This window comes from Grus americana, chromosome 1 (genome assembly GCF_028858705.1).
Source record: "Grus americana isolate bGruAme1 chromosome 1, bGruAme1.mat, whole genome shotgun sequence".
In the NCBI taxonomy this organism is placed as follows: Eukaryota; Metazoa; Chordata; class Aves; order Gruiformes; family Gruidae; genus Grus; species Grus americana.
Window position 1 is genome coordinate 212,621,587 of NC_072852.1, and position 24,794 is coordinate 212,646,380.

The window sequence follows — 24,794 nt, forward strand, 5'->3', positions numbered from 1 at the left end:
TTCCCAAAGAGGCTGAACTTCTGGAGAATCCCTGCTAAGCCACTACCCAACATTTCATCAGCTCAGGCTTCCCAAGGAGCTTGGTCTGGCCTTAGGACTCATTTCTGTTCTTTCTCAAATGCACTGAGTATGGAAATTTTACCCGACGGGGCTGCTCCAAACACAGAGACTTACCATTCAGTCTCTCAAATCTTTGTATTAAAAGGCTCAAACTTACGGTAGAGTGCTGAATGGGTATCCAGGCAGGTGTTTCAACTGAGCATTTGTGGGAAGGGCATCTGCCATGGCTTTGCTGCAAATAAGTGAAAACGGCATTACACACAACACAGTATGTGCTGCAATCACTAGGCATAACGGACTCCATTCCAGATGGAGAATCTAAGAGTTTGCTAGTACGCATTACACCTCACACAGTCATTTTCCACTGTTACGTAAGGAAAATAATCTGCAGTTCGCAGGACCAAAAAGGCCTCAACAGTTACCCATTAATTTTGCTTTGAAGTTCTCAGTTATGTGAGTGAACATATCTTTCATCCAATCCGAACCCCAACCATCTGCCATCTGACTTTCCTCTGCACTGGAGCATTCAGAGAACAACAGCGGAGCATTAGGTAGTAGGTAGAGATTGGCTTTTTTCTCCCCGTTTTATGACAAGCCCTTTCCATTATGTCCTCTTTGAACCAGTAATAGCTGCAGTTTGAACAACCCCAGGGCTATTTTCCAGGAGGAGCAAGTCTGTCCCAAATTTTTAGGGTGTGTTTCTTTGCTGAGCAGAACAATCTGCTCACTCCCCAGATTGGCCCCTGGAGGACATGGAGCAGGTTCCCAAGACTCCCGCAGTTCCCTGAAACTTTGCAGAACCAAAAAGAGCGAGGGATTAATTTAAAGTCTAATGTTCCACATGGCAGTGCAAGATGTAACCATCAGGCCTTTGGGCTGATCTTCCTGTAATTTGCCTTGCATTTGCAGTGATTCAATTACATTTTAGCAAAGGTTTGGAGCCCATCAGAACAAATTGCACAGCAGATTGGGTCAGAGTCCCTGAAGAAAAGTTCAGAATAAATCCTGGTGCCTGCCACCATTACTCTCAGCATTTCACATAAGAGTCAAACTCCTTGAATTGCAGGACTCCCGTAATCATGTGTGTTCCTGAAGCTGGAAATAATGCGAGGTGAAAAAAAATAAAAAGCTTCCTTCTTTTTATTTTCATTTAAGCCAGATATATCACAAGCAACTACACTACACCTTTCTTTTCCCCATGCTGAGAGCAAAGGAGAGCAGCCTCTGCAAACACTGATGATTAGGCTTCATCCGATCTTCAGGTTTGAGTCTGATATAAGAACATTAAGTAACGAAGACTATTAGTGCTTTGTTCTTTATCTCCAAAAAGTAAACATCTGTAAGTATTGCAATAATAAATAATTTTATGAGTTAAAAAAAGGAAAAACTGTGTTTATCAGTTTCAGCTTTATATTCCCCAAACCTTAAAAATGGTTATCTTTTATATTTTCACTCAGACACTTTTAAGGAATATTCAAAAAAACAGCTAGCAAGCAAGAAGCATTGTACCTTTAGATGGAAGTTTAGAAAGTCTTGTTTAAAAGGATTTGAAAAAGTCACTGCTATCATGGCAGCAATATCCTGCAGGTGTTTGTTATCTCCTGTAAGGAAGGAATGAAAGCAACAGCAAACTATGTAATCCTATCAATATAATAAAACTCCAAATTAATTTCGATCAAAAGACTGCATAAAATTTTGGTAATTATTTTTTCCTTTCTTTAACAATTGTAGGTCTTCAGCCTTTAATCCAAGACAAGATAAAGGCAAGAAAATTAATAATTTGCTTTGGACAGGAAATATTTTTCTGATTGAAAATCCTGATCTTAACAAAGTCAAGTAGCCATGTATAACATGTTCGTCAGTAGACTCCTCGAAAAGACTCCTCACATTCTTAAAGAGGATACATCCGCAAAATAAAAGCTCCAGATCTCATAGCAGGAGGGGCTGATACTCCCCAAGTATTCTTGACTTGGAGATTCATACCAAAATTACCCCAGGGCCCAGAGTCACATGGCACGAGCTGCCAGAGGTAACTGGGAATTGCTCGTAGGCAGCAGTTCTCCAGAGATCCCAATTTTCCAGCACAAGGGCTGGGCTGAGCGTGCATCTAGGCTGTAGGGTGACCTGCAGAGTTTGGCCTTTCACAGCCGGATGTTAGAGGTACTGTGCCGATAACATGAAATTGCACGGAATTGTCTGAGAAATGCATGTAGCTTAAGGACTAGGACTGAACACTTTTCTCCTACAGCTTTTTGGGGTTTGGCATGGTTTGGGTTTTTTGTTTTGTTTTGTTTTTTTTTTTAATTACAGCTAATTTCTTATTTGAATGATCACTACTCTTTGTATTGTTGTGTAAAAACAATGCTTTTCATACCTTTCATATCTTACGCCCTCGCCTACCTGACATAGTTCTAAGAAATAAGGTTGTATATCAGCTGTTGCTAATGGTTTTCTTCATAAAAGTGCTCAATTTTTTTTTTTTTAAATCAGCCAAAAGATCCAACATGTCACATCTAGAGACACCAACTAAAAAAAATTACCCAAAGGTCAACGCTACATAAATTATTCTGCAAGCTTAGGAAACACAAGTAAGCATAGGAATAAATATGTTGGGAATTATTTGCAGGATGTAGAAAGAATTAATTTCATTTGATTATTACTGCTAACATGTTCACCAACTTAGGAGTTTGGTAGCATAAGGACTAAAGACCCTGGTCCACCACTACACTGTAAAGTTAAAAATCTGAAAAGTGCTGAAAATCCATCATTTGAAATATTTTTTCTTTAGACAGCCTTCAGGGGGGGACAGAATTACCTATAGTTTGTTTTTTATGTTTACTAATATTTGTATGCAAAAAGAATTTGTCTTGCCTTGCTGTTTGGGACAATATGTTCTAATAAGAGAGCTCTCCACCTGAAATGGAAACAGAGAGGCTGTTTCCCCATAGCTTATGAATGAGTGGTTTCCATAGTCTTGTTTTACTCCCTTTCTTTGAGGATACCCGGCCTCCTGCACTAAGCTTCACCCTTGAGACAGCTCCAACATAGCGACAGACACAGCTATCCAGGCGTGGGCTTCATCACAGCTTCATGCAATCAGAGCCTTCAAAATATGCAATAAGATCTTCAGCTTGTGTAATTTTTGTGTAAAGAGACCTTGGGACACAAGAGAAGAAATCCGTTCTCATTGCTGAATTCAGTACCAGTCACGGCTTTTTTTCTGGGTTGATGCTTTAAATCCTTGATAAATTGCATAGCAATAATACAGTCAGGAAGCAATGAAGCGATGACCAAAGTGAGATAGAGATGCTAACCTCCTGGTCAGCTAGAGACAGTGCAATTCCTTCTCTGGAGGCACTGTTACATGTAATTCCCAAACAAAGAGGTTTATCAAGCATCCAGAAATGCAGACTCCATAGGTAATCAGGAGACAGAAAAGCACCAACTTCAGAAGACAAAATCAAGGCTGCAAGCCCTTCAGTCTCTGTGCCCAACCTCTACCTTCCTAGCACGCAATCTTTAAGCAAGCATCCTTCCTACATGCTTTTCTCAGTCAGGTGTTGAAATAACTGACTATTAGTAGCACTGGTTAGCAACATTGGTATAATGCATCTTGCAGATACATTAATATAATGCAGAGTGGTAGCACCAGTGCCCACTGCAATATTGCAGTAGGAAACACTGCATAGTGAATATTAAATCAGAAGGTGAGAGCTTTGTGGCACTGCACAAGAGACGTTTCAGGTGACAGAGATGCAGTTGCACATCAGCAAGCTCTGGGTAAGATTTCAAGGAAGAATTCCTCTTTTGTGTGGTCAACCGTAGCGACTGCTAAGGGTGTTTGGAGGACTTAAAGACCAAGTACGTATAGCTTATTGCCATTTTCTCATAGACAGGGAGCAATTATATATCTCATCAATAACAAATTTGGATGGCCAAATATTGCCTAATGTGGCTGTGACTGGAGACGCGTTTGGAGGCAGATCTTAGCTCTGCAGGAAGATGTAACAAAATAGAGAGGATATTTAGGAATGTTTGATCTGCTACAGGTTCAGGGCTCACTGAACTGCGGCACTCTAAGATCTGACTTCATATTCTTTCTCAGAGAAGATATCAGTGATCAGAGTCAAAAGCAGTCACAGGTGAGATTCCGTTTGTATCCACTGGAATGGCCAAGAATATGACTTGCAAATTGTATACAAGTCCTTGAGTGAGGTCTCAAGTAACAAAAGAGCTGGCTGAAGTCAAACCAAGTGGAACATACTTATCTACGCCTACACATCCTTACAAATTATCTTCTCTGATGCAGATGATTCTCTGGAGAAATTAAAATTGTAGATCTCTGCTAGAGGTCTCAGACTGGGTAAAATATAATGATATACTAGGCCATACCCCTAACCTAATGATTCACTCATCGATACCATTCCTTTCTCCTTGATTGCACACATCTTCTTATTTTTCAGAAGTCTTGCATCAGGTGAAAGGGGACAGAAGGTAATTTGCATGGTAGTAGGAAACAGATTAAAACACAAAAGAAATGCATGTTTATGTCAAGGATGTATGCCAGGAGACTCTCATCTTTTCTGCTTTTAGTGGCCTCTTGGACACTGCAACAAATCCATTTGGTCAGCTCCAGCTATGTGAAATGCATAAAAATGCAGCTCACCTTGGCAGGAGGAAATTATCTTCCCACCTCCACCCAGGCCTTCTGAATATTAGAGAAGGGACCTGCTAAGGATGTATAGCTCTGCTATCATTAAACAGCACTATCATTTATTGAGTCAGGATCAGGAGCTCTCGTTTTCTTTTTCTTGCTCAGTATCTTCCACCTTTCCTTACGTCGGCAGCTCTGCACTGCTGTGCAGTAGTATTGAGCCCTAACCGTAGCTGCCTGAGCAGTTAATTGAACATTTTCTTTTCTCAGTTTACAGAGCTGTTCATAGATTTATGAAACAAATCACCCTTCTCCTTTCATAGTTAAAACCAATCTCAATAAAGACATCTCCCTAAGATCAGCAAATTATAATCTAATGAAATCTATTGAAAATTTCAGTTGCGCTAAACAAGGTCAATGCTCGGAAGAAACGAAATGTCACTCAGAAATGGAGATCAAAGTAATTCCCTTCTATTCCTGCTGCTGCCATAGAGACCAAGGGAGGGGGAAGAGGGGGAAGAAGAGATTTAACAGACTTAATTCTTCCTGAAATTTATAATTAACTACAAGGGAAAAGGGACAATTACCATATTTCTAAAGAATAAAGGAGAAAAAAGTTGAGCTTTTGACAAGATATAATTACAAGACATTACATATGCAATGCACATTGGTTTGTTCTGTGTAATTTTCTTGAGACTCCCCCCCAAAAAATGGGGTTTTTTTTCTAGAAAAGACAACATGTGTCTCATCAGTTTACATTCATAATGTTTGAAACCCAAAGGCTAGAGGCTTAGAATAATTGTTCCAAAATTTAACATTGGTAAATAAAGATTTGAAATAAATACTCAGATACACTCCCCATCTGTCAGACATCTATGAGTATATTCTCCAGCTAAGATAAATGGTAATCAATGAAAAGGATCTTCCTGCTCTTCTAAGACTGTGCAGTTTAGCCAGCAGCCAACCCATAGTCATCAAAGCTGTCCTCAAGTACCACTTCTGAATAAAGTTTACTAAATTACATGTAAATTGCATGGATTCAGCACAATTACACTTTTAGGGTCTGGCAGGAAAACACCACAGTTTGAAATGCTCATCAGCACCTAATAATGACTATCCAAAAAGATTTTGATTTTAGCTAAATGTGAATCTCTGGGGGGGGGGGGAAAATCATTATGTTTCCTTTGTTTCAAGTTTGTTATAGCCAGGAAATTCAGCACAAAAAACTTAAGCTACCCAGTTTATGACTTCAAACTGCAATGATTCAAAGCCTGAAGTCTTGCAAAGAAAAAACAACAAATGTTGCCCAGATCTATTTAGCACTATTAACAATATGCAAGCACATAGAAATGTGGTTATTTTTTTGTTTTATATCCAGCTAAATTTAAATCACTTCCTCATGTAGTGTAGCTGTCTACAGCTCTGCTGGTTTTGGTAAGTTTATACTAGTCTACAACACCTGAGGCACTGGTTCAACCTCAGTATTTATACTTAGTTTTATCATTTCCTAATTTTGGGACTGACCTTACAGACTCTTGGACTCATACAGCTAATCTTGTAGGAAGTCCTACAAAATAAATTGAACCTCATTCTCTAAATATATACCTTTTTAAAACTCCATATTGAGTTTTTTTCAGATTAACACAATATGATTTGCTGGAGGAGGAGGGGAAACAGGCCTGTTTTCTTCAGTAAGGCCTATTACAAAAGCACTTTGTCATAAATAGTCTAAGTATTATCTATTTGCATTGGCATTAGGCCACCATAATCAATAATCCAACTTAACCTCATAGTGGCTTCACCTCTGCAAAGGGAGACCAACAGCTGGCATAGAGCGTGTGGACTTGCTGTCCGCCTCCAGCAGATGACCTGATCCGATTTACCATTCTGCTCTTCTGGGAGCATCCTGGGACTGGTTTTGCTGCTGCTCTAAATTAGAGAGACTGGAACAGTGAGGTCACTCCAGTGGTGCCACCTCCACATTTTTCCATTCTTCAGCCAAGTTCTAAACACACCCTTTAAATCAGCTGGATTGGCACTGGGAGTCAATTGTGTCAGCCAAACGTTAAATGAGGGTTACCCCCTCACTTGGGGAACCCACAGTAGCCTACTGGGACATGAGACCTGCCCCTACCTTCCCCAAGCATGGCACACTATCAACAGGGATTTATAATGATATACTTAATGTAGAATGGTAGTTCAAAACTCAGCTACCCCAGCCACGGCATGTTCTCACTCAGATTTACAGTGATGCTATCGAGGAGGATGAGCTCTGATTTTTGCCTTGTCTTCCATGTTGGGACTATGGGAAAAGGAAAGCTAATGTTGACAAAAAGACAAGGTGTATTTTTTATAGCTCTTCTCTGCTTTACTCTTAACTTCATGCTGTGAAATAGGATGATGAGTGTGTGGAGTGGCAGAGACCTACAGAAGAGTCATACCATACCGAGGGTCTAAGCCAGATGTTGGTCCTGCACTTGGCCACAGTAGCTTCTTATTTTCCACAACCATTGCAAATATTGAGACTTCTGCTCACCCATCTGTCAGAGTTTTGCCTTACGTGCACACGTAGGTGTCCCCTGTTCAAAATATATTGCCAGATGAGCAGGAGAAAATAAGATTGACAGATGTTGCTGGGTCCTGGCAACCTCGCCAGTCAGAATTGTACACATTCAACCTTGGTATGGGTTAATGACATAAACAAGCATGTCACCTGGCTTTCCAGCACCATCACAAAACAGTTTTTTCCTTCCATCCTTATTTCATTCTTTTAAACACTTGAACTAAATCCTTAGAAAAAGTGTTGGACAGACAGCCATGAAGAGAGAGATATTGTTAATTTACCAAACTAGACCAAACACTGAAATTTAAAAAAATCCCTAAAATACTAAAAACAAAAACCCAGACTGCTTCACTGGTGGAATGAACTGCATCTTTCATTAACTCTAAAAAAAAAAAAAAAAAACCCCAACCAAAACCCAACCAAAAACCAACCAAACAAAAAAACCCAACCCAAATATACAAGATCTTCTTTTCCATTCACATGAATAATCATATTTTCATTTAATTGTCTGGTCCCACAGAGGTCAGTGACACTTGAATTAGACATGGGACCTGTGTAGTGAGATATATGGCTTAAACCACCACAGAGTTAAGTAGAAGCTCACAACAAGAATCTCTAAGAAAGAATAATCGTTGCAGAAGTTTCAACATTTTGATGATGGAAATTTATTTTTGTAGCTAACAAAAGCAAAAAATTCAAGCTGGGCATTATCCCTTCATCTGAAGGTGGCCAGTTCTCTGGTTTACAAGCTGGAGGACACAACTCTGGGTCACGGGGACACTGCTGCTGCCAGTGCTCAGTGCTGCAAACTTGGGAGTCAGGCAACAAACAGCAAGTGCTTTAGGTTTTGTGAATAAATTGGGATTATTTTATTTGGTATCTAGTCTTTGTGTACAACTTTGAAAGCTCTTCTCAGAACACAGAAACTTTCAGGTGATAAAATCTGGGATTTTAAGCAAACCTCAAAATACAGCTCCAAAACAAAATGAGGTGACACCAGTGGCAATCAACATTGACAGTTCTTAGTGCCATTGCTAATGTTAAGGATAATAAAACATTAGACTAGATTGCTCAGGAAGTTTTAAAATCTCTATCCTAGGAGAAGGTCTTTAGCTAGCCCTGCTTGTGACAGAGGACTGGATGGCCACTTGTGGTATTATTCAATTCTCCTCTCCTGTGGTGCCTTTTTCCAGTTGCAAGTATCAAAAAGTCTGAAGGTGACACCTTGAAATAATGAGATTTAAAAAATAAAAATACATTATGATTTCCCTTCATCTCCCTTCTGGATTTTAAATCTTTAGAGTTTCCACCCCTGAGCTCTCCTTTGTAGCAACAAGGGCTGGACAGCTTCTTTCTCTTTTTTTTTTTTTTCCCAGTGAAAGCTGATCATCTTTTCTAAGCCACCTGACACCAAGAACTGGGGGTTTCAGCAAAGCAGCCCCTGTTATGGTGAATCTTGTCCAGCAACAAAGAGCTATCTATTTTCTTTTTCACCAGCGGCAGCTACTGTTGTATTCATAATTCTATAAAAAGCAGAAGGATGGAAGGAGAGCTGATAGCCAGGGGAGAGGACAGCATGTCACCTCTGAGTCTTGGGAGTCAGAGCAGGAATGTTCTTCCTTTTCAAAAACTCCTGGTGCTCCCACTGGGATGGACTCTTGACCTAAGCTGTTATTTATATTGAATTCTTCCTAATGAAAAAATAATGCCACAAATTAACGTGGTTTATGTGACAGTAAAAGAAAGAAGCTATGCTGGGAACGTGATCAATTAAAACAAACTAGGAGACCATAAGAAGTCCTCCTTGACTGATTCAGCATTTCCTAAGTCCTGGGTTCAGAAATGCATGGAAACATTGAAGGAAATAAAAATGGAGAGGAAGAATTTGTACCAATTAAGATCTTAAATGTATTTTAAACATATCTTACATTTTGGCTGAAAAAATAATGTCAGTAGGATTTAAGATTTGGCAAGGTACATTAGAAATTAATTTTATTAGATGGCATCTTTCACCATAGAGAGTTCAAAGCAGGGTCTTTAGATCCATTGTAATCTGCAAGGGCACATTCACTCCACCACCACATTTATGTCATTTTCTGTAGACTGGAAATACTGTAAATTCCTGACTAAATTTAATGACCATGTGTTAAAAATGTCAATTTTATAAACAGTGTTCATCTTTTTCAGTTTAAATAGCATTTATCTTTTACTCCCTTTTTATTATTTATAAGATATGAAGAATAAAACTGATGTATTTACTTCCTCTTGACGTTAAGATCCACTTTTCCAAGAATGAGAATGGCAGTTATTTGCACAAATCATATAAATGGATATTCAAATAAGGATAATTACTAGATCTGAGGCCAAAAATGACCATACTGTTGCTCTGTAGAATTCATACTTATTGAAGTGAAGTTTTAAAAAATCTCAAATGTTCTGAAAAAGGTCTGTTCTTATTATAGTGGTGAAAATTGGCATAAACAGATGCCATAAAAATTTTGTAGGTTTAAAGGACTCCAATGCAAAATAAAGCAAGTGAGAGCAGATTATGAATCAATACAATATAACAACACTGGTGCAGCTATTTAAATATGGCACCAAAACAAGATGAGGAAATCAACTGTAATTTATTTGGCTTCAAGCCTTTGCAATATGAAAGTGTTCTGAAACTAGATTTTTGCCATTATTCAGCTCAATTACATATGTTAATATGGTGTTCCCACATGCATCCAAATAGCAGGTCACCTGCAATTCACAATCCTATCTCATTCCAACATCAAAGTTGGCAGCGAAGACTGAATATCTGGAGTTGAATATTTGAGGCTCATATGCTTGACTTTCAGATCATTTCAGCCATTTAGCGGTGGATCCAAGAAACAGAAGAGATGGGAGGAAAAATATTGTGTGTAGATGGAGTTTGGAGCCCTGCTCAGAGCAGCAGCAGTAGTGAGATGACCGTGAGTCTACATTCGTTATTGCCCAGAAGGCCCTGGAAAAACGTTCAGTGGAAACATTCATCACCAATTCATAAAATAAATAAAGCGGTCTCTCCTGATACGTAAAAAGAGGCACTGGGCCACGTTCTTCTCCCAATTATACTATCTTAATAGTTTCCCTGTCCTAACCTCAGTTACTACACACCTCCTTGCCAAGGCTGGTTGCGATGGCAGGTCTCCACCGTGCCACCGGACACCCAGAAGTAGAGCACATCACAGTTGTCTTTTTCAACCTTCCTGCTTATTTTCTGTTGGAAAGCAATGTCAGGGAATAGAAATCAGATGTTTAGCATGATCCTGAATCCAGGGTTTGTTCAGTGGTGCTGCACCACCGCTGCTGAGCGCTTTTCACCAGTATTGCATCAATGGGCACCTGCAGACGCCTCCACTCTGCTCCAGGGCAGGTTGAGGACGTAGTCTCAGATCCAGCACGGCTTGTGGGAACCAGAAGGACCTGGAAAGAACAGGAGGTGAATGAGGCCACTCATAGCTCCTTCTGTGGCCTCATTCACCTCCTGTTCTTTCCCCATATGGATTTCTCCACTGGCAAGATGGGAATGACAGCTCGCATCTGTTTCCGTGGCTCCACCACACTCCCTGCTCTCTGTAACAGCCACCCACCACCCCTTGCTGCTGCCCATTGGTGCCCAGGGTGTCTTCTCCTGTCCTTCTCTGTGTCACAGATGGGAGTCCCCATTTTGCATGGCCACGACGCAAAAAATGACAGCAATGGTGACGGCAGAGCTAAACATTGGTTTGCCTTATCATTTACACAGCCTTCAGGTGTTCTGACCCGAGGCATTTTGCAAGTCCTATAGAAATGATGAAATTAATCAAAAATAAACCAGAACAGGGAGAAACTGTGCTGAACCCCAACGTCTGGACTTCCCCTGATAACTGCTCATTATAAATACTATCGCCATGTGCAAATGCAGTTACAAACATGCGGTGAGCTGCCTGTCCTGTAGCAAAAGAAAGGGAGTTCCCCGATAATCTCCCTGCCATTTCAGTTAGTTTGCCAAGTTTGAGGACATCTCAAAGAATTGTTCAGTTTATCCCTACCCTAGATCTTTAAGTCGGAAAGTGTCCTTAATCCTATAGTCCTTAGCCTGCCGCTGGTTTTGTGCATAAAAAATTGTTTACATGCACGTTTGGAAGGAATTATTTAGAAGGACCATTCCCAGTCAGGTTAGATCTAACATCAGTATAAGAATGCTGAATTGGGACCAGGGCATTTTTATTTTTCAGGCCTAGGGATGCAAAGTAAGCTATGTTTTCCCCCCCAAAAAGCCACAATAAGCCACTAGAAACTTACATCTCTCCAATCAGAAACATCATGACTATCTAAACTACATCTGATTGGCCTCTTTAAAATCCTAGGACCCATATAATGCCTCCCCCCCTTTTTTTTTCTTATTCTTTAGTTTACAGAATAAACTGATAAGCTGGGAAAATATGTGCATTATACCGTGTATTCTGGAAGTGCTCTAGTAGCTAGAGATATTAATAGACACAAGCATAGGCTGAGATAAAATATGAAATCATTTTCCTTTTGCTAGTAAAAATAAGTAAATTATATATCATTTAGGAAGTAATATAGAAACAAACAGCATAATCTACAGAAAAAAAGAACAAAATGCTCATTGAAGCAAAGCTTATTTATCACTTTATCTTGCAACCTGACACAGTACATGCTCAATCTATTTAATTACAGGAACAGAAAAATAGCAGAGAAATATGTACACATAACAGCAATGTTTCCAGTCCTACCTTAGTCGTGACAATGCACAGACAATCCATTCTGTAAATCTCCACAGGAGTGTATGTAAATCATAAAAACAAATCAGCAAGGGTGAGGAAAGGCTTTTGAACAGCATGAACAGAACCGGAGGCTTGAATCTGCACAGCCTGCTTTTCCAAGTGGGGCCCTCATAAGAAACTCGAGTCCTCCTCCACAATGCTAAAGGCAGTCATGATGCTCACAGGGATCAGAAAACCCACTAGAAATCGTCTCAAGCAAAACTTCCAGGTGGCTTATCAGGCTTGATTGCTGCATTGTTCAATCTGTGATCAAAATATTCTGCTGAATGGTATGCAGCCTTCTAAATGGGAAGATGAGAACCACAACAAGCACAAAAGAGCAAAAGCATCACATTTCAGCCCTGGCTCTGGTTTCACAATTCTGATCTGCTGTTTCAGTATACCCATAAGATTTCCTTTGCCAAGTCTCTCTCTCTCTCAATCTCTCTCCCTCTCGCTCTCTCCTTCCCTGTCTTTTTTTTTTTTCCTCTCCCCCCTCCTCTCGCTCGCTCTCTCCCTCCTCTTTTCTACTAACTCCGAGCAAGCACAACACACACAACTATCGGGCCCATCTATCACAGCGCTGTCACTTCTCTGCCAAAACAACTGCTTTGGGTTGTAAGGGGGTTTTTTATTAAGAGCGTGATTCCTACAAACGCGTATTGCTTGAAGTGCATGATTGAAACATTAAGGTGTGTGCGAGAGCTCATGCGTCACATCTACAATCGCTCAGAATTACTAGGTCAGATTCGGATTCAGGAAGTGAATATAAATAACAGCTGGAGAAGGCGAACTTTCAGAAAGTATAACAGAAAATAATCAGTCAGGGGAAAAAAAAGGGAATTGCATATTTACACACGCACGCAGGTCTGTGAAGCGCAACAGGGATATAATTATAGTTTACCATCCACGGAAAAAAAAAAAAAGCCACATTATATACATTATTCAAACCTACCGAGGGGCACCTTTTTTTCCCCACTTATGAAAAATACATCAAAGTTTTAATAAAAAGAAAGCACCCCAAACAACAGAGCTTAAAAACTCCCTAAGTTCTCTCCCAAACTTTTTCCGCATCTTTGACAGATCCGCAGACTTAATTGATTTATCTCATGTTCTGTATGCTTTGCTCAGAGTTTTACGGACTGTTTAGCCCCCAAAGCCCTACCTTTCTTGCAGTGATGCTGGTGCAGAGCTTGCCTTTCAGGTGTCTTACATGAATCATTCTGAGTTAGAAAGCTCGCTGTCAGCTCTTAAAGTCTTCCCTCTCTTACAGATAGAGGAAGAGAGAGAGAGAAGAAAGAGGGAGGGAGAGAGAAAGAGACGCAGAAGGGGAAAGATATGTAAAATGAAAGCTCTGGCCAAAGAGAGAGGAAAATCAATGCTCCTATTCACTGGAAAAAAAAATACAGCCAACTGGACTGTTGACAGCAACAAGAGGAAACGTCTAGACACCCATACATTACAATTCACCTTTTCAACACACTGGACAGCACAATTCCCCCTGGGTGCTTTGCTGAGGATCTCTCATTCTCACTCAGAGCTAAAATATGTTTTCAATAAAATAAGCCTTTCCAAGAAAATAAAAGGATATTTAAGAGTCGTCTCTCTTCCATAAATTACTCGGGTTATAACCCTAATATTCTTGTGATTGCTAAAGCAGCGAGAGGCTCAGTAAGTGACACACATTATTTTGCCAAAATGAGGTCACTGCTACCAAAGTTACAAAATCCATAGTGAATCAGATATGTGGTCAGAGAGCAACCAACCCTCCCCCAACTATTAAAGTCTTGGTGGATGTAACATCTTAAAGAGAAAGTCTCCAGAGCACTTACGACTGCGTCTAAAACTTTAACTCGCTCTGAGCAACCACACGTGCGCAAAACAAACTTGATTTGTGTTTACAGGCTGCGCTGGAACCTGCGTGTTTTCTCCCTACTGAGGTTTAGTCCAGTAGCCAAACAGTCAGACAAGTTTATTATACTATCGGTTTTATGAAACAGGGAGCTTTTCAAACATCCTCAAAGTAAGAACCAGTTAACCATCTACTTAAGAACAAATCAACCCATTAAGATGGTCTAACCTAAGCCACGCTTGTGCTCCAAGCATGAGAGGGTAGAAGGGAATTTAGTCAACTCTAAAATCAGGAGATACTTTAACACTTACATGTAAAGCATCCAACAGTTTGTTCTCTTCCAATTGGTAGATTCAAGCTGATCTAGTAAGGTGTGAAATATTTCCATACACATAATTACCTAATGACTTGGCTGTAAAATTTCATATCATACTCGAAACTGGCATATGGGGAGATATTCTGAAATTGGTCTCCAAGTGCACGATCTGTAAATGCTTCGACTTGCAAGTAACTCTACTCCTGTGAGCTAGTCCCAGTGAATTCATGATCCTATTTACAGTTTATATGAAAAACTGAGGGTTTGAACCCGTTGAGGCTGTTTATGTGAACAACGTGACTCATATATGTGTCTGGGAAAATCAAGCTCCATCAGTGTGTCTAAAATCTTCCTCCTGCACTCCTCCAATTTTTGAGTGTCACCTCCTTCCATAAAATGCAACAACGAGCATTTAACAGGGCAGGATTTGCATGTGTGCTACCCAAGCCTGGCGCATCGTCCCTGAAATACTGCCACCTACTTTTTACCCTCCAAATCTCCTGTAGCTCCAGACAAGAGACCCATGCCTTTGGGGACACAGACCCCAGCTCCGTCCTTCCATGGGTTTCCAGGGCTCCTGGTCGTAGCTTCTAACAGACATCTGTCGATGACTCCACAAAGTCAGGGCTGCAGTATGGGAACAGATGGCTGTCAATGGGTCTCCAGTGTTTCTCCCAAGGATACAGTTCCTCATTTTCATTAACTACCCATCCCAAACCCAAAAAAGAGGCTGAGCCGCTTCGTTTTCTTTCTCCAACTAGACACTTTTTCCATTCATTTTTTCTCCCCAAGTATAAGATTTTAAAATCCTTGGCACTGCTTTACCCTTCATTAGCAACATCTCCTTCTGCTCTAATTTCTGCAGGTCATATTGCTGCTTAGTTCTATTTTTTCCTCTGCTCTTCCAGCCTTCGTGTTATCTGTACATATGATCATGATTGAAATCTACTATAGAAAGACTTGACCCAAAAACCAAGCAAATCGAGAAGCAGCCATCTGGGGTGAAAAGAGATGGTTTATAGTTGCTCGTAGTTGATTTAGATGGTCAAAAATATCCTCTGCAATGAGCTCTGACTCTCAGGAAGCCTTAATACAGGAAGAATAACAACTATTTCCCACTGCGATACCAGTGGCTCTGCAAACCACCATGTGAAAACCACTTACCCAGGTGACTGCTTCCTTCTCTGATTTTACCAAGGTGTCTATTTTTAAGTCATACAAAAACAAACAACACGAGGTGAGAGGGTGAAATGTGATGGTCTGTATAATGCAGTAGTTTAGATTGGACAATTTAATGCTTCTTTCTGTCATTAAAATCTTCACTGTATCCAGGTACTTCCACTTGGATAACCAAAGCCTGGGGTTTAATTAGGCAGTTATATTTAGAACCAGAGCCTGTAACATCCAGCTGAACTGAATATTTGTAAAAGCGCGCTTTTGTAAAACCTACAACCAATAGGAAGGATTCTATGATTCTTTAAAATCTTTCAGGACACACCTTTTTGAACATTTCTTAAATTCTTTTGAAACTCAAATATTATAGAGCAAAAACTGTAAAGAGAAACTGATTCTTTAAAAAAAGCAAAACTGGCTTCACTACTATCTCTAATTCAAACAGTAGAAATTAAGAAAAACAAGAGTACTAGGTCTCCAACTTTTGGAGTAGACACTAAAAAAGGAGACATCTACCAGACTGCTAACACAGCATTAGTAATGTCAGCATCTTGCAAAATTTAGCCAGTGCCTATTTAGAGCTCTATGCACCTACACAGAGAACACGTAAACACACACATCCTCTTACAAATGTGGAGAAAGATGTATTTACTCCTAATGTATCTTAAATTGTGTACTATGGAGTACTTGTTGATGGTATTAAATTGTCAGTCTTTCACATGGAGTTATATTCTCTTTCTTCTTCGCAGGTCCTATATTGCACCCAAACAAGCCACAAATAAATACTTTCCTGATTACATCTCTTCCAAGCGGGCAACTGATGTAGTCATGAAGTTATGTCTTTATGGTCAGAGCTCATTTATAGCACTTGAGCCCAGTTCCAGCTATGTTTCTGTGCGTCACAATCGGTTAGTTAGTAGGTTAACACTGGGATACAAGTTATCTATCTGAGTAATTATATACTAGAAGGGAGAATCTCATGAGACAGACTCTTTATTAGGACTTTTTTGTGCTACACCAAAAAAAAAAAAAAGCAAAAAATGAGAAACTACTAATCTTGCAGATCCTGGATATGTAGTTAGGAGCTATATTACAGACGAAATGTCAGAATAAATCCTTCTTCAACCAGGAAGAGAAGTTAATACAAATTTCAGAAGGCGTGAAGTTCTGTATACCTTAGTCACTAAGAATTTTAATGCAGTTCCCAGGCTGAACCAGAAGCCCATGAGTGCTGGTGTTAATTTAAAGATCAACAAATTAGCAATTCTGCCCCTCCTGACTGCAGCAGCCCTAACACCAGCAGCTCTGCAACTGGCCTCAGGCCCATGAGAGTCTCAGGCAGAAGCTATAACAGGAATCATTCCCTTCTCCCATGCATGGCAAATTTCATTGCTATTTAGCACAATCAATGTTGGAGTCCTGACCAATTTCTCTGGCCGGTAGCTTTCTCAATGAAAAGAAAAAGACAATTTTCTTTTCCGTAGAGAAGCACTGCTCTGCGCCCTGCAGGTAGATGTAAAATGGTCATGGGGAGAAGAGAAGGCTGGACAGGCAGCTCCACTCCTGCATCACAAGAACTCCACACCCAAGTGGCCATGGTGGCCCCAGGCTCAACAGCCACCCTTTCTTCCCACCCCAAATACATGCTCAGCTTACCACCCTTCTATTCAGAACGTGGGAGCTCACATCACTTTAGCCAAGCACTGCCCCAGCACTCAAAAGCAATAAAAAAAGCTATTTTTGCTTTTTTTAATAGACAACATGCACTTCACAGGCCCTGTTTGCTGTAATTCCTGGCCCTTGGCTGCTGCACCCGGTGGTGTGTCAAGTCATTTGCCTCCAAGGGTGCTCAACGGGACAGCAGGGTGGTTGCTTCCCTTCCTCTTCAGGGGTACACGTAATCAAAGGATCACAGGATAAGTGACAAAGGAAAGGACCTGAGGAGGTCTTCATTCCAACCTCCTACTCAAAGTAGGTTCAGCAGTGAGGTCTGATTAGGTTGTTCAGGCCGTTATCCAATCTGGTCTTGAAAATCTCCAAAGATGGAGACGGTGCCACCTCTCTAGTACTCTCATTCCCACAAACTTAACAGCTTAGGGGCCTATGAGAAGACGGTGAGGCAAGCTGGGAACAGAGTATGACTTGTAGGGTTGTAGGAAATGCACATTCATAACCACAGGATGCAGAGCAGAGGATGGGGAAAGGTCCTTGAGCCATCCTACAGCTCTGAAGGGCCTTGGATAAGCTAGCCTTTTGAAAGCTCTGCAACCTTCATTAATTTAAAACGTATGCCTAATGTTTTATGTATCTATTATTTCCCATACAAAGCCATAATTGTTTTCTCTTGCTTCCCACAAATCCCTTATTCAGAATGAAACAGAAGTGCTTCAGTTACAAATGCTCCACTGGTTTTATGTGGGCTGGGATGCTCTGCAATAGAAACACACGGTACTCAAGGGCAATAAGTCCTGAAGTGGCTCTCAGCTCTCAAGATCCATGGTGAATGAAGAGTTCATTTTAATTCTTGAGCATTCTGCCTGGGGAAGTAAATCTAACAACCAATTGATCATCAGCAACTGAAAAGCTCTAGTGCATATGTTTAAACATGTAGCCAGTCCTAAATAGCTATGTGTCACTGTCATAGCAGCGTGCCACTGACACTCAAGCACAGTCACTTGAAAAAGAAATCAGACAAAATGACTCTTTTAAATGAACTGACACACTAAACCACAAGTTCCAGGAAATGAAAACAAAACATCTGCTATCCCATAGTACTGGGAACTGAAGAAAATACCACTCACAAATCTGAATGTCTTAGAGTTTGGCAATGGAATTGCCAATTTTTGGAGTTTACTCTCATGTACATTTCGTGCTGGAGAGCTACAAACAGCAGGAAAATGTAGTACGTAGAATTGCTGATGGAGAAACACTGAGTCCAGGAGTTCGCAATATCATGACTCTGAGTAGGGAAGATGGTGCATTGTTCAACTGGGCATTCATGCTAGAAATGATGTGAAATTGGGCTGAGATCCATCCCATGATTTCTGCAGTATGTTCACGGCCACGATTTACTTACTTCATATATCAAGCTTTTGATAATTCTTTGCTTTGGGGAAATAATTTCTTCCATAAATATAGGGGGAAATTTCAATAAGTATACATGGTTTTGCATCTCAGCTCTCAAGTAGCACCATGGTTCCATAAATACAAAAGTTTTTCTGATCAACTGGGAACACAGCAAAACAAGAAAATCAGAAAGTTATGCTGCACAATTATTTCTTTAGATCTTGAAAAGTTAACGTACAGAGAAATTGATCTAGAAATGTAAACAAAGTCCATGGAAAAGCCTTAGACAAGAGGAATAATCTGCAAGTTTCCACTGTTAGAAACAACTTTTACTGAAGTCTACAAAGTATCACGCAAGCATGCCAACTCAGTTAATGTCTGTTTTCTTTTCATCATGTTTCCAGCTTGCTCACTTTAAAAGAAAACTTAATCATTTTCTTTCACTTAGAAAAGAAAAAATACACAATGACTTCAAGGCTGAAATTCTACATAATAATATCTAAGCCCAAGAGAATTGTTCCAGCCAAGTTGTGAACCTATGAAAATAATGGAGATATTATAATGAAACACTTATAACTTCACCATTGCAAGCAGCAAGGCTGTTACAAAGAGAACTATAACATACGCCCTTACCACAGCCATGAAGTCATATTGCTTTGTGTATTATTCAGTGCAGTTTTATAGTAGGTATCATTAGCCTGCCCATACAAAAATCATCACTTTGCTGACTTTCATATTCTTCCATACTGACTCCAGACCAAAACCAAACTACAACGCACACTGAGAGACTGAAACCACCTTGAATGGAATTTACGAACTGTGCAACACCTCGGACTTCAAAAATATACTGAAATGAAACCATCTTGAGATCAGCAATCCTGCAGAACCATCACTGATATTAGCAACATTTTTACATAAAAATAAAAAGTAAATCCTGCCTAGGACAGCATAAAATGCACAGGGCCAGTAACACAGCGATAAATTGCAGCCATAAGCCTCACTCAAATATGGTAATGTACATGCAGTCATTAAGCAGCAAAAATATGACTGCAGGACGTCAAATTCAATATATTCTACACGTTTCACCTCCAGTAAAACTCAACTAAATAAGGATTTCATTCTCCATCACGGAAGAGTGGACCATACCTTTGTCTTCGTGTCTACAACATAATTTTCAAAAGTCTGGTTCTCCTTATTGTGTTCACCACATTGTCCAGATCCTTCTGATTCATTGGAAGCTGCAGACTAAAGAGGGGGAAAAAATCAAATAAAGTAACTGAGATGTGGACTATAATTCTATTACACCTAAATGTAAAGATTAGCACGCACATACAAAAGGGTAGCCTGAATTCAGATAAATACCGGGTGGCTCATACATAAGATTTTCACCTCAGTGCTTTGTCATGCAAAAATTTCTGGGTTTAATCTTATAGACACTCTCATGGAAGTCTATGAAAGTCTTAATAGGTTAAATCTACAATATGATGTTTATCATAATCTCTAGTTGAGTTCAGAAGGCATTCAAGGTGCTCTGCAGCTCTCGGCATCAGAACACAGAGATAAGGAAGGAAATCAGTGCCCTGCCAAAAAGGCCCACAGATGATAATGGGGTTCTCATCTGGAGTAGCTGCCTTACAGTAGGTCTCCTTACAGCACCAACCAAATTACCTGGTTTGCTTTCTCAGTTCTAATTTATTACATTCTCCTCAGTGACGTATTTTTGAAAGTGTTTCATACTTGTGTAGTAGCCGTATTTGCAAAGCTTTTAAATTCAAATGCTTTTTTGTCACTTTTCCTTCATTTATACAGATTTCAATCGTATATTGCTCATAAAACACACAGTATTTTTTCAAATAATATCTTTAATATAAGATACAGTAAAAGGCTTTCTTTGGTTTTTCAATTTTCCTGCTGGAAATCTACTACATTATTGTAGATTTTGCATTAAGACAATAAATATTATAAATGACATCTCTGTTTACAACGTTCTGCCCTGCAAGAATGCGCTCGAAGAGTTAGCTTTTGAATGAAACATGCTGACTGCCACTAACTCAGATCGCAGGAAATTTCTGGGCACTTTGCAAGAGCACGAACAGGAAAGCAGAGTGAATTCAAACAGAGCACAGCGTCTTGTATCTGTCGGCGCTGAGCATCACAGACTCTGTGAATGATTTAGGCCCAACCTTTTTTAGCCTCTGCACTAGGAGTGCAGTCAATTTTAACACAACAGGCAAGAAATTGTTAGCATTTTAAATAGACCGACCATTGCCAGCACAACTTAGAAAACAACAAGCCAGTGCCACAGAAACAGCCAAATCACATCCACATGTGCAAATGTTTTCTCCTCTGATACTGGATTGTTTATTTAGGGCTCTGTCCAGCAAAAGACTGAAAGCTGGCCCCACTCCAGCCAACTACTTAGACACGTGCTTCTAACTTCACTGGAACCAATGGCAGTAGTCTTGTGCTCCGGTTAAGACTGTGTTTAAATATTGGATCAGGCCCAGCAGCTCAGCACTACATGGGGTTGAGCACACAGGACCCCATACACGTTCTCTCTACAGTTTTCACTTCTCTAGCACGCCCGCAGTCATGGAGAACCATGCATTCCTTTTTCTTGTTTCTTATCACCGAACGCAGTTGCGTATCCCTCGTCCGCAATCTGGAAGGGAGGAAGGGATAGCAAAGCAACTGGGCCAAAATTATGCAGGAGAGCAAGGAACTGAACGCAGGTCTTGCATCTTGCCTCAGAGCCTACAGAAAATCCAAGCAGCTCCTTCAGTGTTTCTTTCAGGAATGGAAAATTTGTTTTACAAGAATGCATAAAATTTTTCATTTCATAGAATCATAGAATCATAGAATGGTTTGGATTGGAAGGGACCTCAAAGATCATCTAGTTCCAACCCCCCCTGCTATGGACAGGGACACCCTCCAGTAGACCAGGTTGCCCAAAGCCCCATCCAACCTGGCCTTCAACACTGCCAGGGAGCCAGGGGCCTCCACAGCTTCTCTGGGCAACCTGTGCCAGTGCCTCACCACCCTCACAGGGAAGAATTTTATCTTTGCTTTCTTTGAATAACTGACATATGTGTTTTCTATTGTTATTATTTACAGGCAACAATATAAACTATGCAATCAATATAGTATTTATTTGCTTTAATCAAGACCAAACTCTGCCTGATCCTAAAGGAGCTAAGCTTCTGCAACTTCTCAAAAGGGATTTGACAATTTTCAGCAGAAACTACAGACTGTATGGTAGCATTTATCAAATGAGTGCAGCTGCAAAATTGGATAAGAAACAACTTTAGATTGTTTATATTTTACATATTATTTTTCCTCAAATTTTTCACCATTAGCTGACTCCAATATTTTGAAAGAACATAAAACAATGTCATAAGATGCTATGAAATGTTTCAATTGTTTTCCTTAGGGAAATGGGTCACAGATTAATTGTGAAGAGCAGTAAACCAAGGACATTAGGAGGATACAAACAGCTCACGTAAGAGTAATTGTAATAAATCTGGAACATCTCTCTGTTCCAATGTATTAAGGTTCAATAAGCATTAGCAGAATAATATATGGTTCCCAAACCTGAAGAAAGTATACATTAGCAATCCATCTGAAAACCAATAGTCATTTAACTTTGTGTTATGAAATAAATGGGACTGCATAATGCAAGAGGCAAAAAGGATACTTGCTGTGTGCTGCGATAGATTTATTAAAAATTAGCATTCTTAGATGTGAGTCTTTTCTTATTCTTGACTTACATACAATCCTCCCTTTAGAGGCTAACCCAAAAGCCTACGCTTTCTAAAATTATTTGTACATTTTATATCCAAAAGCTGCCTGCTCATGAAAAATAAGTATTTCAGCAACACCTCATTATTCCTGAACCGTGCAGGTCACCATGAGAAGCAGAACTGGCAGCCCCAGGGTGACACAGTACGAACGTAGTAGAGCATATGCCCCATGCTCATGCCTCCTTGTAGAAGGTTCTGGAAATAATGACTTCAAGCTTGAATGAAAACTACTCATCAAAGTCTACACTTTTCATCAGACCCCTGTATCTAGAAGGCTGGTAGTTGGAACAACTCTGTCTTCCTCTTCACAAAACAAAATATTATCCTATTCTCTTCAAGTTGGTCAGAAAACGATTTTACAAGCAAATGTTGCAAAAGCAGATTAAAACTTCACTTTGCAACTTTGCTCACATGGGTAGTAACCATGAGAATCATAGATCATACCAAAAGCAATCTTCCAATTTTGTATATAATTAATGCTAATCTATTTAGTTTATAATTAACAGGGACTATTTAGACCGTAATCTCTTCAGGGCAATGTCTCTCTCATTGTGCAAACTTACAGCATTATTTAAATGTTTATTAATAAAATAGTAATCACATTAGCTACCTTGTTAATTTTATCTAATTTTAACAGTGCTCAGCAAAGCTTTTCTGTGCTTATAACACATCTTTCCTGTAGCTTATTAGGACGTGCACAATTGTCACAGTTAACCGTCAACAAAATCCTTGCTGATTATTTTTTGCCAAAGTACACAGATATGAATTATAGAAGACTTGTCACTGGTTCCACTTTCAGCAGGCAGCATGTGCCGGTCCATGTCTGAGCCAGCAACCAGCCAGAAGGAGCATCTGCCCTCACAGGCAATTATGGCATATGGGGTTTCCAAGAGTTCCTACAGGAGGTCTTCCTATAGCAGCCAAACTTTGCAACAGTGGATGAATTCTCCAGCCTATATTATGGCTTCAGAATTTATACCTAATATATTGAGGTACTTGTAACCATCCACAATAGTTACCACATGTTTACTTCTTGGAGTGAGGCGCAACATAGGGAATATAAAAAATATATATATAAAAAAAAAACCCACATGCATGCAAACATTATTCTCCTCTTCCATGCTCTTGTATGTTGCTGTCAGGACTTTGCATTTATTTACACACACCCCTGTATGGGATATTTTCTAGGGCACATACACCACTTTGTGGCTAGAAAATGCTGATCAGCTTTGCGAAGGGATCAGGAGCACCGGTGGGAGTGTGGGGAGCCACAGCCCACGAGCTTGAATAAATCTGCAACTGCCTTAGGGTTCGGAGAGCTAATGCACCTTCTCCTACAGCCGGCAGCTTCGGGAATGCTCTCCTGTGCACTTTTAGAGAGAAAAATTCAAAACAGAAGCTGATCTGAGACCTCTTTTGGCATTTTGTATCAAGAATTGGTAGCTCTGCTCCAGTCCCATGAGAGCCTGTAGATAAATGCCAGCTTGCCCCAAATGATTTACATTAAGAAAGGAAAGGTATAAAAAACCCAGCGATCTTTAACTTTTGGATGCCAATATCTGTCAGGAAATCTATCATCTTGGTAATCAAATGCTCCCAGGGATATATAGTGCTGAGAGTTACTGCTTTTATTTAATTAACTTTTTCAAAAGCAAGCATTTTAAAAAATCATTAGAACATTTAAAAAGCTACAGGGGGAAAGCAAAATGCAATGTAACATCGGCTGGAATTATTCATTGTTCAGGACAATGATGGAAATTAATTCATTTAGCAGCTCTGCTGGAGTAGGAAGCAACCTGAGCTGAACTGAGATGCGCAGCAGGATACCAATAGGAGCAAAGAACGCGGCGAAGAACGCAGCACACCTCTACGCCAGGGTACAGCCAACCCCGCTCACGCCATGCTCAAGCCATGTGTGAACTAAAACTGGACGCAAGTCATGCTCATCCTTTACAACATGCCAGCGACAGCAAGAACGCCTTCTGTGTCTGTGATCCATCCACCAAGGGCTGCACCTCTTTGCTGTGCCTAGGAGGAGTTGACAGTTCTCCTAAATGTATTGTGAGCATCTCAGTTTTGGGTCCTGCTGCTGACAATCTTGGATCACAAAAAAAAGAGTTGTATGTCTTGGACAGTTTGTGGGAGATCACTGGGGACTTGAAGAGGTTTTCCTGCAATGCTATGCAGAGAAATAATCCCACAGAACATAAGCTGTGCTTTCCTTTATGTGTACCCTGCTAGTCCTATTTCTATGCTTCTTACCGTCCTTATTACAGGAAGAAATGTCATTCAGCAAAATTTTGGCAGGAAGTAACTTTCACTGATATCACAGATGACTGAAAACTCAGACAATCCCAGAGCAGACCATGCTAGAAACTAAAATCAGAAATATAATCCCACAGAAGCTGGGCAGAATTTCATTTGCTTAAGCTGGGCCTAAATTTCAGTCCAGAAATAATACAGCAGAGCTCTCTTCTTGTCCACTAAACCCTTTAAAAAAGAAGGTGCCCAATT

The 24,794-nt window shown here is 40.1% G+C and overlaps 1 protein-coding gene across 13 annotated transcripts in view; it reads right to left on the reverse strand.

Annotated features, from left to right (window-relative positions):
• DLG2 (discs large MAGUK scaffold protein 2) overlaps positions 1 to 24,794 on the reverse strand; it is a 1,065,252-nt gene that overhangs the window by 891,762 nt on the left and 148,696 nt on the right. For 4 of the 13 annotated variants that reach the window (XM_054813780.1, XM_054813784.1, XM_054813778.1 and 1 more), the window contains exon 5: positions 19,627 to 19,725. In XM_054813780.1, the coding sequence (XP_054669755.1) occupies positions 19,627 to 19,725 (99 nt within the window). Of the gene's footprint in view, positions 1 to 217; positions 293 to 1,569; positions 1,662 to 10,418; positions 10,455 to 12,043; positions 12,516 to 19,626; positions 19,726 to 24,794 lie in introns of those variants that run through there. The other 9 variants (XM_054813788.1, XM_054813781.1, XM_054813791.1 and 6 more) reach the window with 7 other exon arrangements.